Source organism: Lactuca sativa, chromosome 8 (genome assembly GCF_002870075.4).
Source record: "Lactuca sativa cultivar Salinas chromosome 8, Lsat_Salinas_v11, whole genome shotgun sequence".
Lineage (NCBI taxonomy): Eukaryota > Viridiplantae > Streptophyta > Magnoliopsida > Asterales > Asteraceae > Lactuca > Lactuca sativa.
In genome coordinates this window covers 48,237,150-48,253,325 of record NC_056630.2, presented here as the reverse complement: position 1 = coordinate 48,253,325, position 16,176 = coordinate 48,237,150, and the positions used below count along the sequence as shown (strand labels likewise).

Below are 16,176 nucleotides of genomic sequence, written 5' to 3'. Positions count from 1 at the left end.
AAGTTGATAGCATTTTGTTTGATAAAGTTAATGGAAATATGATGTGAGAAAACAATATATATATATATATATATATATATATATATATATATATATATATATATATATATATATATATATATATATATATATATATATATATATATATATATATATATATATATTTTAAAAAAAATCTACAAATAAATTCAATGAATGATGATCGGGGCGATAGATGTTGTAAGTTGGTAGGAAGTCATTTGTTGTTATTATGTGTTAAATTGTCACTTCTAATAGTATTTCTTTTTCTGCTGCATTTCTAGCCCGAAATTTTTTTTAGGTTTCAAGGTTAATCACACCCATCTAACAGTATCAAACTCGTCTTATACAAATACGCAATCACCAGACTACACCACATGATTTGTATATGAAAAGAGTCTCAACACTAGAATCATCAACACCTATATATCTCTTGAGTTTTTTATTAGATATTATAGAAATGTGGTAATAGGTTTTGGTACTTTTGTTTGGTTTTATTAGAATCCATTTTTCAACTATATTTGGAGATTCCATGCGTGTGCAATAACATCCGTATGTGGTAATTACTGACCCCACGCCTCCCTCTTAATTGGTACTGTTGATGGGATTAAGCAAGGGAAACTATGCAATCAACTGATGCGAAAGTTCAAAACGCCATCACTTTGCATTTAACACCAAACAAAAATATTCATCAAACACTTGTTAAAAGTTGTGCAATTCACAAAAGCTATTCTTTCCAATTTCCACCAACAACAATGTTGATATTGATGATTCCAACATCTAACCAAAATTTTGACTTATTTTTAATACACACACAAAAAAAAAAAAATGATTTAATTTTGACCATCTTCACTCTCGTCCTTTGCAAGTCTGATCATGTCATCAATTCGAAGTATTGTTATAGCTGCTTCAGTTGCAAACTGACACAAAAATAAATAAATAAAATTTATGTTTTTTTATTAATATTTACTTACACAAATAACATTTTTCTATAAAAGATTTACCTGAAGTATCTTGATTTTGCTCATTGCAGGTTCAATCACACCAGCTTCCATGTTATTACGAGTGGTTCCCTTTATTAGATCCAATCCCATGCTACAATAAAATAAAATCAAAATTCATTAAAAATAAAAAACATTACTTAGTCAAAGTGAAATGACTATTTTTGGTCCCTAGGTATGTATATTACTTGGAAGAGGGACCAAAAACGTTACAAAAATCTCAAATGAGGACTAAAACTGAAAAAGAAAACTTTTTCAAACCAGAAATGCAATTCACTCTAGCATAAACTGAATAGAATTAGACATTCTATTAGCAGTTCTTAAAAAGGATAAATCCAATCAAGAACTCATTTTGGAAAGAAAAAAAAAACTACAATTCCTTAAGTAGAAGAGTTTTACTTTTTAACAAAAAAATAAATAAAAATATTCATTTATGAGACAAAAGAAACAATATATATTAAATTATTAATTACTTTGATAGATGCTTCCTATCTGCATTAGTTTGTGCAGTATTATGACACGCGCGCAGTTGGGCTACTAAATCAGTTGCATCCTTTGCAGCATTCACAGCAAGAATCTGTGCAATAAAATAATAAAATATTATATTTATATTAAAGATTAAAAATAATTCTAAAAAAGAAACACAAAACCTTTGGAATAATCAATAAAGCTTCAGCAAATTCTGCAATTGCTAATTGTTCTCGAGATCCTAAAGTTGTAGCAAAATACTCCAAAAACACAGATAAAGCAGCTTCAACTGCACCTCCTCCTGCAACAACCTATAATTTTATTAAGTCAAACATTTATATTAAATTTATAAAATAAAATAAAATAAAGTTTAAGATTTACTTACTGTGTTAGATTCTAGGGTTCTTTTGACAATACATAAAGCATCATGTAAAGCTCTATCCATTTCATCAAGCATGAAGTCATTAGCACCTCTTAGTATCAAAGTAACCTGTTAAAGAAAAAAAAAATGTTATTAATTATGTATCAGTTTAATAATTTAAAATTTGGATTAGAAATATAAATATATAATACATACTGCACTTGTTGTTTTGGTTCCTTTTATCATGATGACGTCATCATCTGCAATGTGTTCTTCCACCACTTCATCTGCATGTCCAAGAAACGATGAGTCATATGTTTCCTCTCCTTCCATGTCAGCAAATGTTGAAACCTGATAAAAAAAAAATCAATTAAAATATCATTTTAAAATTCAAACTTTTAAATAAATTAAGTAATATATATATATATATATATATATATATATATATATATATATATATATATAAGTTAAAAATCATACCACAGTTGCACCGGTTGCCTTTGCCACGTGGCGTAAATCCTCCTTCCTCACACGTCTAACAGCAATTGCACCAGCCTCCACAAAATACTGAATTTTTTTTTAAAAGGAGAATAAAATAAATACTTTTTAATACTATAAAGAATGGAATAAAAGATTACTACAAGGGAAAATTCAGGATAATAGCAACGTACATACATTTTTTTACCAATAATAGCAATGTACTTTATTTTTTAAGGTTGATTTCATAAAACGCCTCATATTTTGTGTTTTTTCCGAATTAAACCTCAACTTTATTTTTTGCCTGAAAAGGACCTTGAATTTTTTTTTTCCGAAAAAGCCCTCAACTTTGTGTTTTTATCTGAAAAAATAAACGATCAACCTTCTAAATGCTTCCAAATAAACCATCAACTTTTTTAGTTTTTCTCGAAAAAGCCCTCACATTTTACAAAAAAATTTGGAAAAAAACGACTAAAACGGACCTTATATTTTGTGTTTTTTCCGGATTAAACCTCAAATTTATTTTTTGCCTGAAAAAACCTTGTATTTTTTCAGTTTTCCTGATTTGACCCTTTTAGTAACTTTTTGCCAAAAAATTTGGAAAATGTGAGGGTTTTTTCGAGAAAAAGTTGAGGGTTTATTTGGAAACATTTGGTAGGTTGAAGGGTTTTTCAGAAAAAAATACAAAGTTGAGGGCTTTTTTAGGAAAAAAAGAAATACAAGGACTTTTTCAGGCAAAAAATAAATTTGAGGTTTAATCCAGAAAAAAACACAAAATATAAGGCCTTTTATGAGATTAGCCCTATTTTTATCCATAATAGCAATATGGGTATTGTACTTTATTTATTAATATATGTTGAAAATATAAATGCAAGTATATTGCTATAATTGGGAAAAAGTAAAAAGTAAACTACATTTACTATTACCTTGAGTGCCATGTCATCAATCCCCTTTGTTGTCAAGACAACATTAGCTCCAGCTTTCAGAAGCTTCTGAATACGTTCTTTTGTCACATCAGCTTCTCTATATACAAAAACATTCAGCCTTAAACATGTGGTACAAAATCTTTACAAAAAAAAAAAAAAAAAGAAACCTTAAAATCTGCTAATAAAACCTGAGACGAATCTTCTCCAGCTCACGTGGGTCCGTGACTAAAACTTGAACTCCTAATTGCATTTTTGTTTTTTGAAGATTAAAATCAAGACACGCAATTTTTGCATGAGAAACTTTCATTGGCATTCCTTGAGATGCACGCCCAGTGTTAAGTGCATACCCTTTTAATAAGTAGCTTTCTTTTGCACTTTTACCATGTGCTTTAAGGATATTTATTCCCTAAATTGTAATAAATAATAATATGCTATTTGTTATTTAATAGAAATTTTTTAAATAAAAATTATGTTTGGTTTGTTAATTTAATGACTAACCTTGATTGGGTACCGAATTTTACCGGAGGAATTTGTCATTTTAACGGATTGTACTGCTTCAACAACCTATACAAAAATTTATGTTTATTTATTTGGGGTTGAAAATATTTTTAAAAAAAATCAATATTTTTTATAGTTTTTAGTAGTGTGAAATACAACAATACCAAATTGGCAAAGAAGTCACTGTCACTGGATAACAATTTTGAGGACATGCTTGTTTTTGCACAGTTTATAAGAGAATCTTTTCCAAGCTTCTCAACCTATAAAAAAATAAAAAATAAAAATAAAGAATAAGATTAATGGAATTTGTTATCTATAAAATAAGAGTAAATTACAGAAATCGTCCCTGTTGTATGTCAAATTACAGATTGGATCCCTTTCCTTTCCTACCTTTTTTTTAACCTTTTTTGTCCCTGTATTTTCATTTTTTATTGCATCCATCATCCTTAATCGGTGTAAAATGACTATTATACCCTTTATGTTATACTTTATTCCCGTTATGTGATATTTTATAACTTTTTTGTTTATTTGGTAATAGATAACAGATATTTTACATCGATTAGGGACGATTTGTGTAATTTACTCTTAAATTACTGTTTAATGATCATCAGTTGTTACCTTGACTGCAAGCTTTTCATCAACATATTCGCATGCTTTTTTCATTGCAAGCTGCCAAATATATAAAAAAAAAATGGTATTTAACTATTTATGAGTATAAAGATTATAAAAGAAAAACTGAAACATTAAACAATTAAACCGTAACCACATATGACATATTCACCAATTATTTGGAGAAAGATTGAAAGAAATGAGAGCACTCACTCGGTATCCACTAATTATAGATGTTGGGTGAATCTTATTTTTGACAAGATCATTTGCTCTCTGCATAACCATTCAAAAAAAATATATTATTTGTAAAAAATTATCTGAAAAGATGCATATGTGGTAGGATATAATAATAATAATAATACCTTAAGTAACTCAGCTGCTATGATGACAACAGAAGTAGTTCCATCTCCTACCTCTCTATCTTGAAGCTCAGCCAATTCAACAAGTACCTAAATAATACAGAATAATAAGTTTAATATCTAAATAAAGTAAAAAAGAAATTATCAAGATTCTACCTTGGCAGCTGGATGTTCAACATCCAACATTTTGAGAATTGTGGCACCATCATTTGTGAGGGTTACATCACCAATATCATCAACCAACATCTGTAAATGATATGCAAACTTGTTATTCAGCAACTATTATAGGATTGACTTTCACAAAAACATAGCATTGAAAATGTAAAACATGAATAACATAAGAGTATTTATTATCCTTCATGACTTCTAATGTAGAGATTTTTTTTTGCATCCTAAGAACAAATTTGTTTGTTCCATTCTTCAACATTCTCATTTTGGGGCTCAATCATTGGTCTCTACATGTCAAGTAACTAGTATTCAAAAGCTTCATAATCATTGTAAGTTGAATTACAACTTGAACATGTTGATATGAGGTTGATAATGGTGTTACAAAAGAAATTTTGCCATGGTAGACTTAATGTGACAAGCAGTTCTCTCTTATGTACTTATAACATCCATTAAGAAACAATCTACTTCCATTAATGACAAAGTTACATTGTTGTTTATCTTAGTTAGAGAAAAAAATGACAGCATGTTATCAAACTTTAATACAGAGTCCGAAAATACAAGAGAATGTTTGCGTAAATCGATAAAAATCCTAAACCTATAAAGATCAGACGAAAAACATCATAAAATTAGAGATTGATAAGCATTAAAAATACCTTGTCAAGTCCAACGGGACCTAGTGAAGTCTTCACTATATTTGAAACAGATTGACAAGCTGTAACTGCACCCAAAAAAAATAATCATAAGGATACCATTGTTGTTCTACATTTCTATAGTATTAGGGTTTTACTTACTGTTTTGGGTGCGAACATCTTGACCGTATTGACGATCCCCGAGAATATCAGGCGTTTGTGAACCAAGCGACATCGAACAAGATCCTGATTGTTGCTGGATCTATATTGAGCTTTTTCTAGTGTAATTTTTCGAAGAACCCTAACACGTTAACACGATGATGCAAAGTGTTTGGAAATCTGGAATTCTGTAAACCCTACCAGAATTTGCTCGACTGAAGTAGCAGGTACTCTCACTCCCTCGGTTAACCGGGAGTCTCGGCTTATTTAACTCCAATACCAGACCGGGCCATTTACAATCCGACCCGGAAATCAAAGTGGAACATTCTCTTCTTTCATATTTGAATAATCTTTTTTCTTTTTTTTTTATTATAATTTTGTGCATTTGTTATATTTAATAAAATTAATAATTTTATATTATATTTATTATCATCTAAAAGTGATAAGTGATGGTTATGAAAAATAAGTATGTAATCTCTTCATATATATATATATATATATATATATATATATATATATATATATATATATATATATATATATATATATATATATATATATATATCCTCCTTAATAAATCAACGTATTTTTGTCGCATGTCTTCTTCTTCTTTATTTGGACACATGGCATTTTCTAAAATTTTTGAATTTTTTATTTTCCACTTCATTTTTTTGTATTTTTCATTTTATTAAATTAAAATTCCACATTTAATATATAAGGTAATATATATGTAAGGTATTTATTAGAAATGATTTATATATGTAATGTATTCAATGTATTAAACCTTATTAATTTTAATAATTTAAATTTTTTCTTATTTTTCTTATAAATTCAAACTTCTCAAATTGTAAAAATTTCATATTTATTTTTTTTTTAAATAAACTCATGCAATATATGGGTCTCACATCTAGTGTGTGTGTATATATATATATATATATATATATATATATATATATATATATATATATATATATACTCTTAAGGGTATATAAGCTTAGATATCATAACCCACCATAATACGTCGTTGTGTTTAATATATTCATTATAATTTCTTAAACTTCAATTCTTAACTTGATTTACTTTCAATATTCTCAAATTTTCACTATTATCTTTTAGATAGAAGTAACTGTTTTTATGACTTATAATTGTAGTAAATTAGTGGTGTGTGTTATTTACTCGTTATTGGATTGTTAGTTGAAAGCATGTATTTCTTTTACGTATGGAAGATTTATTTGTGAATTTTTTAAAATACCGAAGAGGTCATTGCCAAAAGCTTGTGAAAAAAAAAAGTTGTCTTGGAATGAAGATTTTATATAATTGTCACTTTTAACATTAACAATTTATTTAATTTATCAAAGTTAAACAGATTAACACATCAACATATTATTTTTGATTATTTAAATAAATATATAAAATATATATATATATATATATATATATATATATATATATATATATATATATATATATATATATACTTTCTTCATTTTTGTATTGTAGATGCTACTCGGATACCAGGTATTTTAGAAACTCATTCACATAAAGATTCAAAATCCAAAGAAATATATTATAACTTTCTTCCAAAAAAAAAAAGAAATTACCATTGTGAAAATGTAATAAAAAAAAACCCCAATAAACATCACGAGCATCACAATTGTATGAACCTTCTCTAACCCATAACATCATCATCTTAACTAACTTTAAGAAAAACTTTTTGGCAAAAATATGCCAAAATCATGGTTGTCACAACAACTCACAACTGGGACCCACATCTCTAACACACACACACACACAAACTAACACATTCTTATCGTTGACTTTGCTTTCTTTTCTTTCTCATTCGTTCCCGCCTTTCTTCTTCTTCTATTTTCTTAAGCTCTTCTTCGTCTTCCTTCTTAGCAATCCAAGCACTAAATCAAAAAAGTCAAAGGGGTTATTTTGTAAATAAGTAGAAGTATAGGGGTTAAAACTTAAAAGTGTCAAAGAGGCATACTATACTAACCTCCGTTTCTCCTCGCGCATGATGTCATCAAAACCAGCCTCCATGTCGCTATCATCATCATCATCACCATGGTAATTTTTGGGATTATATCTACAAACAAATACAATCATCGCATCATTAGGGTTTGGTGTTTGTTTAACGGAATCGGAATGGAATGACTGATTCCATTGGAATGAAGAAAAAAGACTAAATGACCAAAATACCCTTTTATGAAAAAAAAAACAAAAAACAAAATGGAATTCAATTCTTACTTGAGCATGCTTCTCATCATACTGAAGGCTTTCGCAGTATCATCATCATCATCATCCTCAAAAGGGCGAGATGGTCTTTTCTGCGCCCGTTCTCTTTGTTGTCCACTAGTCGAAAGCCTCGCCTGTTGTTGTTGCTTCATCTATCAATAATTCCACAATCATCCCAATTTAAAAAAAACATTTCACTATCTTCAAACATAAAATTAAAATAAATATATAAACACACACACAGAATATCCACATACCTGAGGCTTAGAAGACAAAATCGGCTTTCTAACAACATTTCCTTTACTGGATTGTAATCCTAATCCCCCTCTATCTCTATCTCTATCTCTATCTCTATCATCAACTCTTCTATTTTCATACCCTCTATCATCCCTCCTTTGTTGAGATTGTGATTGTGATTGTAATTGTAATCCTCTTTTTTGATCCAGTGGTTTCTTTTGGGTGACAGGTGGCAGTGGTCTTGAGTTTGATGTTTGAGGTCTGTGATTGTGTCCAGTGGGTATGCTTCTAGAAACAGGTGGTGGAATCACCTTTTGCTTGGCGGCAACTGGCGGCATCTTGGAGGGCATCGCGGGTTTTTGTCCTGATGGCCGCCCGGGACCACTCCCGAGTTGTTTTCTAGAATCTAGGGACGAAGATGTCATTTTACTTGATCCACTAGGCCTTTGACTTTGTTGTTGACCGGGTGGTGGTGGTCTCACTCGGGTTTGGTTAGATGTGGGGCCCGGTCTCCTCTCTTCACGGCCATTTATGACTTTTCTACCCCCGTTGTTGACCGGTGGTCTTGGTGACACATGTGCATCTTTAACATATCAAGAACTCATTAACTCATTATAAATATTTAAAAAGATAAAAAGGTTTGAAAAGTTAAATAATTGGAAGAGAAAAAAAATACCAGGTTTTGGAGCAGAAGAGGGTTTTGGAGGGTTTTTTGGTGGAATTGGAAGCTCAGCATCATCTGATAATAGAAATGAGTAATCTCTAGTGTTTTTAAGCATTTGGATTTTTGCTTTGGGTTTAGCCTAAAAGGGTAAAATGGGAAATTGTGAGAATATGTGGATTACAAATTTACAATGAATATTATTGGTTAGATCATGAAATTGAATCTTACCCATGTGTCTACTTTTCGTGGAGCCTCATTGGGTCTAGGTTTGGATCCTGTTGGAGCTGAAGAACTACCCTTGTTTTGTTGTGGAAGCTATTAAGGAAAAAGGAAAAGAGAAATAACTTGATTAAAGTAAAATTTTGTTGTGTATAGAAGAAATTAAATGTTAGATAAAGGAAAAGGAAAATACATACGATATTCTTAGCTTTTGGAACCCTTTCTGCCAAATGTGGATTCTCCAACAATGACTTGCTTTCTTGAATTACCCTTTGAGCAATTACTGGTTGTGAAGGACCAAAAAAGGATCCAAAGCTGCAATATGTGAAACAATTACATGTCGATAAGTATGTTATATTGGAAATTTACAGTTCAAAAAAGTTTAAAAGAATTGCACTCACTTGTCATATGGCATTTTATTCTTTTTCTCCCGAAAATTGGCAAGGCCAGAACCTGAATCTTTTTTCATCTTCTTTCTTATAGATTCCTTTAATTTTGCTCTCAATTCAAGGTATTCCATCTCTTCCTGTGTAGGTAATCGATCCTCTTCCTCTTCTTCTTCTTCTTCTTCATATTCACCAACATTATCTTCCTGGTATTCACCTTCATCTTCGTAATCTTCATATTCCTACATGAATGTAACCATATGCAATTAAGTAAAATTGAAAGTATCAAAAAGAAAATGGAGATGAACTCGAAAGTAGCTCACATCTAAATCATATCCTCCCATTATACTTCTATATCTTCAATCTTCAAAGTTCTTCGAGCCAATGCTTTACTAGAGGGATAAGCGTTTAAGGCCAAACTGAATCAAAAAACAAAGCATACAAGATTAATGTTATCACAAAAAGAATGTTTTAAGAAACACAGGTAGAACTAATATATAACGTGTTTTCAGGCAAAGAATCGAGTTATGGTTGACATTGATTGAAAAAATTGAGCACGGAAGAAACCAAATTCAAGGGATGGACATTTTAACCAAATTAGGGTTTTGGTGTTAGAATCGGTCGAAGAACCAAATTAACAGTTACCACATGGAACCAATATCACAATCGGACTGAAAATGCCAGAAATTGAAGGAGGTGAGACATAAAACGTATTAAGAACATAAGAGGATTGGGTTATTGAAGCACAAATTTCGAACTTTCTCGCGAATTTTCATGTTGCAAGATGTTCAATCCCCAATTGTTAACTCACCAGATCAATAAAATTACAAAATCTACAACAAATTAAAGAAATTTCTGCATAAGATCAGAAAAAATTGCGAAAAAAACAGAACGAAAGAGTTCAATTGAAAGGGGAACTCACCAGAACCCTAATAATCGCAATTTCGAGACTTCTGAATCAATCTGCTCAGTTCTTGATACTTGATCGATCAAAAGAAACGCCCAAAACGAAAACGAAAGCACACCGATCGGATGACGGTTACAATTCGGTGGTGTTCCAACACAAATCTCGATTTAACTCTGATGATCGATTACGGCCTCAAGCCCTCTTTTAATTCTTCCCTTCATCACCCGGTTTGGAGTTGTATATCCGCGCAGGGAAAACCTTGAAGTTTTTGACTTCTTACAAAACATACCCCTCAAGATCAGTTTAATTCGATTTTCAACTTATACTATGCAAAGTTAACTTTTTTCTATTACATGTTTTTTGCATGTTGATAATGACCAACGATATAAATCTATTGCCAACTTGCCAAGTCATACTATGCAAAGTTAAGAGGGAGAAATATGTGATGATTTATATCTATGCTAAACATATATGTTTTTGCAAGTTATACTGATGACGACTAACAATAAATTTATTATATGTTTTCATATTTTTCCATGATGTTAGATTATACAACACCACATGAAAACAAAAGCACTAAAATTATATATATACTAGAAAATTAGAGGCCGTGCTAAGCACGACCCATAGAGGGTAATTTAGGTATTTTTATTTATAGTCAACTAAGGATAATATTCTAATAACCCAAAAATAACGATTTTTTGCTTTAAAATGTGGATTTTCAATATAAAAGCATGAGTAAGAAATAGAAAATAGAAGTATATTCCTATAATCAACAATTAAATGAAAGTTGGATTTCATTTTTTTTCCTCATGATTATTGTAATCATATATAGGTATGAACATTATGACATTGATAATATGCTTGCTTATGTTGTTAAGTGATATATACTTTAAATATGACATGATTTTTTATATTTTAGTATTTACAAACAGGTACAGGTACATAACAAACTGATGGTCTAGTAAGATTGGTTAAAAAACCATGAATTTTTCAAAGGCAAACAAGAAATATATCATAAACAAATTAGTAATATAACATACTTTTCAACAAGCTACATTACCAGGTTTTTGTTTATTCGCCACAGAGAATGATTGAAATTGCTTAACATGTCAGTATCCACCATAATAATTTGGAGACTACAAATAAAATTTCAAAAGTTTTAAAGAAAACATTTATGTAAAACAAATTGAGTTGCATAAATTCTTATATCAGACAAAGTTTTGATTCCTTTGTTTGAATGTACTCTTATATAAACTAAAACATATTTGTCTAAATGTACTCTAATATAAACTAAAACATATTTAATCTTTAGATATTTATTTCTTTGCCAAGTACACGATCTATATACAAACTTCCATGTACATCCATTTTAATATTTCAATTCTTGTATTGTTGGGTTTTAAACCCAACAAACGTATACTTTCAAGACAAAGATTGTCAATTATCATTTTGTTGTCTTAAATCTTCATTTTTTATACATGCTTGTACAACTTCAATGAGATTTTGTCTGCAAATTTTGCATAAGTTTTATAAGTTCATTCACGAGAAAGAGGTAACAAATTTAAGAAATAGCATTATTGCAACAACTTTTGTTCATTGTTTGTGATAACATCGTACTCACATTTTTTTTAGTAAAGTATTTTCAAAAAAATTATACAAAGTGACTTATACATGCATTTGTTCAATCATAGACTGAAGAAGGTAAATTGAGTATTTTAAAAAGTAAGATAGGGTGTTAAACATGGTGGATTTTTCAAAGTGTGATGTCATGATCTCAAATTCATGAATACTCCACAAATTAAACAGATGTTATAATATTTATTCTTATCGGTTGTCACATTCAATCCAAATGTCCTTTTTTTACATGTATAACATGAAAGGGTGCTACTAAGAGTAATTTGACTAATGAGCTGAAATTGCATTGTTGTTGTTTGGCTGTCAAACCAACAAATGATGGGATAAAATAATATTAATAAAGCTCAAATCACTGCTATTTCTAATACTAAAGATAGTATAGAGTAAGCAGGGTCGGTCCACAGGAATACAGGACTTTTTATCTTGCTATATTTTCACACATAATACAAATAATATTAAAATGGGGGATTGTGTTTGAACTTGAATTAAACTTCATAAATAAGAAAGATTGATAACAAATGCAGTAAAAGAAGTACATTTCCGATTCTGACTCTTATACATGTATTATGTTGAAAGATGTAATATGATTATAACTCATGTTCAATCTAGGTTGGTAAGTTGGATATTAATAAACTCTAATATCCAAATTGGCAAAAGTATTTTATTCAAAACAAGCTCTTCAAATAAAACTTCATTTAATTGATTCAATTCAAATAAGCTCTTGCATCAAATCATTAAATGACATTAAGTTCTTGCACTAATTACCAACAATGTTTAACATTCCTCTTAAGCTTGGGAATATAAACATTTAATCTTTGATTGCACTAATTTTGATCTAATTACAACCAAGTAAGTGTGTGTTACTAACATCAAATCATAAAACATATACGAATTTCATAATTTGATTAACTAGATTGACTAGAACCCTAATTCATTGATCAAGTGAAAAAGAGAACCAACCAAACACATGATTAAGATCAAATCAAAGATTACTAGATGTTAAACACAAGTCAAATTCAAATTACAACCTAACAACACATACTTAAGAATTCAGATTCGGAAATGATAATGAAATCAACCACACATGTCTAGGTTGAACTATAAATCAAACAAGTTTAAACTTAAAATTGACTTACAAAAAGGAAATTAAAGTGTTTCTAAGTGTTAATCTACTTGCAAAAGTTCTGAAAATCGCCTTCTTTCTTCCCAAAATCCGACCTAACTCCTCACAAAACCGATTGTCTGAATTATAAGAGGATAAAACCACTTTAAAACTGTCGAGACGTTTACACGGCCCGTGTAAATTAAAGGGTGCCATTTACACGGTCGTGTAAACAATAAAAGTAGAATGCTTAATCCTTCAAGGTCTTCGAAGTAGACTGCCCTTGCATGTACGTTTACACGGCCCATGTAAATTAAAGGGGAGCATTTACATGGCCGTGTAAACTTCTGAGAAGCCAAATTCTTTATTCTCTCTCTTCTAAGCTCCAAAACTTCTGTAACTCTGTCTCCAGTTCTTTTTAACTTCCTCCAATGATTTCCAACCTTCAAAAAGTCCCTGAAATATCATAAAAGTGTGTGAATGGAATTGCATCATGAAAATTCCCGAAATATGCAAAATGCATGAGTTTAAACCTAAATGCAATGCACTTTTATGAACTAAAACTACAAAATGAATGCATGAAATGCACCTAACAGTTGTCATAGGTAAGAAAAAGAATTTACATTTCTATTACTGGAAGAAACTAAAGTACATTGTCGAATTTTCATTTATTTGGGATTGTTTTACATTGCTATAAAAAAATTTCAAAGTACAATGGTTATAATAGAAGAAAATGAAAGTAAGATGGGAAACTGTTATACTCATATCAAATTTACAGGGGCAAAAGCAAGCCAGGTTTTGCAGCTGGTGTGTTTCACATGGAGTAGATTGAGTTGTCTCACATGAATACCAATCGGTAAAAGATTAGTTAATCCAACCGCTGCCAATCTTCGAATGATTCATGCATTTTGTAAGAGTACCAAACCATAGTATGATAGGTATTGACCATCTGTGTTTTTCATTTATAATTATAATAAACTTATCTTTTTACAGGAGAATGATCTTGTTTTCTATTCAAACAACAATCAAATTTATATGATCATCTACTACAGAAATTAATACGAGTACTTGAAAATTGTGACAAAAACATAAAACTTAATTATATCAAAAATACGTCCATGTGACACAATTTTTAATCATTTAATGCAACAAGCTTAATATTTTATATCATTTTATTTAAGCTTCATACCCGACCGGATTACACGGACCCATTATACCCGTACCCGAAATACTCGGAACCTGGATAAGAGTAATTTTGGAACCCATTACCGGGACCGTTTAAGCATTTTCCGGTTTATACCGGTTTCGATTCCAGTCCAGTTTTCCGGTTTTATAACTCATCCCTAATTTGAGTCGTGAGAATGTGAGTTTGTTTTTTGTTTGAAAAGAACTTTTCAGGATGACCATTTGATCGAAAGGCTTAAAATATATAAAGCGATATATTTCCTTTTGAAGTTTTTTTTTTATTTCTAATACATTGTACAACAAAGAAACTGTACCTATGTAACCTGTAAATAACCAAGAACAATTAATTTACTCCCACAAAACCGTTGGACCACAATTGAGGTAAATTGTCATGTTGAGATGTTTATTTTTTTTTATGAGAAGGAAAAAAAACCAAATAATAACTTACAAAATATATGTCAATAGATGTGTGTAGTGTTGGTATATCAGTTAGTCTTAACAGCTATTTGTTAATAACTTCACGTGTTTATCACGTGATTGATAGTTGGTTAAGCTTCTATATCAAGTTTGTTAGTGATTAACTTGTATTGATGTTCCGCTTTACTTGTAAGATGCAATCAGTTAGTTAACAGAGAAATAATAAGAAAACAGATTCCATCTCTCTTCTTCTTCTTTCTCTCTCTACATTTCATGTTCATGTTCATACCAAAATCAACATGGTATCAGAGCTGAATCTGATTCATGCTCAAAGTTTGATTCATCTTTTTCATTAAGATCTGTTTAATTCGTCTTCTTCATCTGTTGCTTCAATGGCGCCGACTGGAACAGTACCTGAAAGTTCTAATTCCGCTAGAACTCAAATTACTTCTTTAGATCCACTCTATCTTCATCCCTCAGATCATCCTGGTATGCAATTAGTTACCAAACAATTTGATGGATCCAATTTTGGATCGTGGAAGAAGGCGATTACAATTGCACTATCAGCAAAGAACAAATTGGGATTTGTCAATGGTAAAGTAACTAAACCTTCCGCTAATCACATCAATTTTGATATTTGGCAACGATGCAATGACATGGTGATGTCATGGATTCTGAATGTCCTCTCTAGTGACATTGTTGAATCTGTTCTCTATTCATCCACTGCTGAAGATGTTTGGAAAGATCTTAATGATCGTTTTAGTCAATCGAATGGTGCAAAACTGTATCAACTTCAAAAGGAAATTTCAGATCTCACTCAAGGAACTAGCGATTTGGCTAGTTATTTCACAAAACTGAAGAAATATTGGGATGAATTAAGTGCTCTTTCGATCATTCCCAATTGTACTTGCTCTGCAGCTCATGAGATGCAAGAACTTCAACAAAATCAAAAGCTTATCAAGTTTCGAATGGGACTAAATGGAGAGTACAGTGCTATTAGAGGAAGTATTATGATGATGAATCCTCTTCCCACAATTACCAAGGCCTATTCTCTTCTCATTCAATATGAGAAGCAACGTGAGGTACAATCTCCATCACATTTTTTTCCTCAATCTGCTTCAATGAATACAAGATCCAATGTTACAACAAACAATTTCAAATCCACAAATGAGAACAAGAAGAGTCTATTATGTTCTTTCTGTAAGAAAAGTGGTCATACAACCAATAAATGTTATAGACTGATTGGATTCCCAAAGGATTTTAAGTTCAACAAGAACAAGGTTGCTGCTAATGTTTCTGGTCAATTTACATCACAAGATGGTCCTAAAGAGTCTTCAACTTCGACTCATTCCATGCAAGAACTCTCCAATGATCAGTATCGCCAATTGTGTTCTCTATTGAGCAAGCTTAACGACAACAATGTTGGACAAGAATCTCCACAAGTCTCTACAAATTTGGCTGGTAATGCTTTATTCTCCCAAGATATTTCTGATTATCCAATTAAATG

At 30.6% G+C, this 16,176-nt stretch overlaps 2 protein-coding genes across 2 annotated transcripts; both read right to left on the bottom strand.

Annotated features, from left to right (window-relative positions):
• Nucleotides 1-663: 663 nt before the first annotated feature.
• Nucleotides 664-5,927, bottom strand: LOC111904404 (T-complex protein 1 subunit alpha). The gene is made up of 17 exons (XM_023900178.2): nt 5,677-5,927; nt 5,539-5,603; nt 4,874-4,963; nt 4,721-4,807; nt 4,572-4,631; nt 4,368-4,418; nt 3,914-4,009; nt 3,750-3,815; nt 3,440-3,657; nt 3,252-3,348; nt 2,329-2,415; nt 2,065-2,199; nt 1,873-1,977; nt 1,670-1,798; nt 1,493-1,596; nt 1,023-1,113; nt 664-938 (listed from the first exon to the last, which is right to left on the bottom strand). The coding sequence occupies exons 1-17, from the start codon at nt 5,747-5,749 to the stop codon at nt 852-854; spliced, it is 1,641 nt and encodes a 546-aa protein (XP_023755946.1). The 5' UTR covers nt 5,750-5,927; the 3' UTR covers nt 664-851.
• Nucleotides 5,928-7,213: 1,286 nt separating this feature from the next.
• LOC111904406 (uncharacterized) lies at nt 7,214-10,550 on the bottom strand. The gene is made up of 10 exons (XM_023900179.2): nt 10,343-10,550; nt 9,744-9,839; nt 9,436-9,662; nt 9,232-9,349; nt 9,044-9,130; nt 8,828-8,954; nt 8,172-8,734; nt 7,927-8,066; nt 7,676-7,765; nt 7,214-7,583 (listed from the first exon to the last, which is right to left on the bottom strand). The coding sequence occupies exons 2-10, from the start codon at nt 9,762-9,764 to the stop codon at nt 7,481-7,483; spliced, it is 1,476 nt and encodes a 491-aa protein (XP_023755947.1). The 5' UTR covers nt 9,765-9,839; nt 10,343-10,550; the 3' UTR covers nt 7,214-7,480.
• Between the last annotated feature and the right edge of the window lie 5,626 nt (nt 10,551-16,176).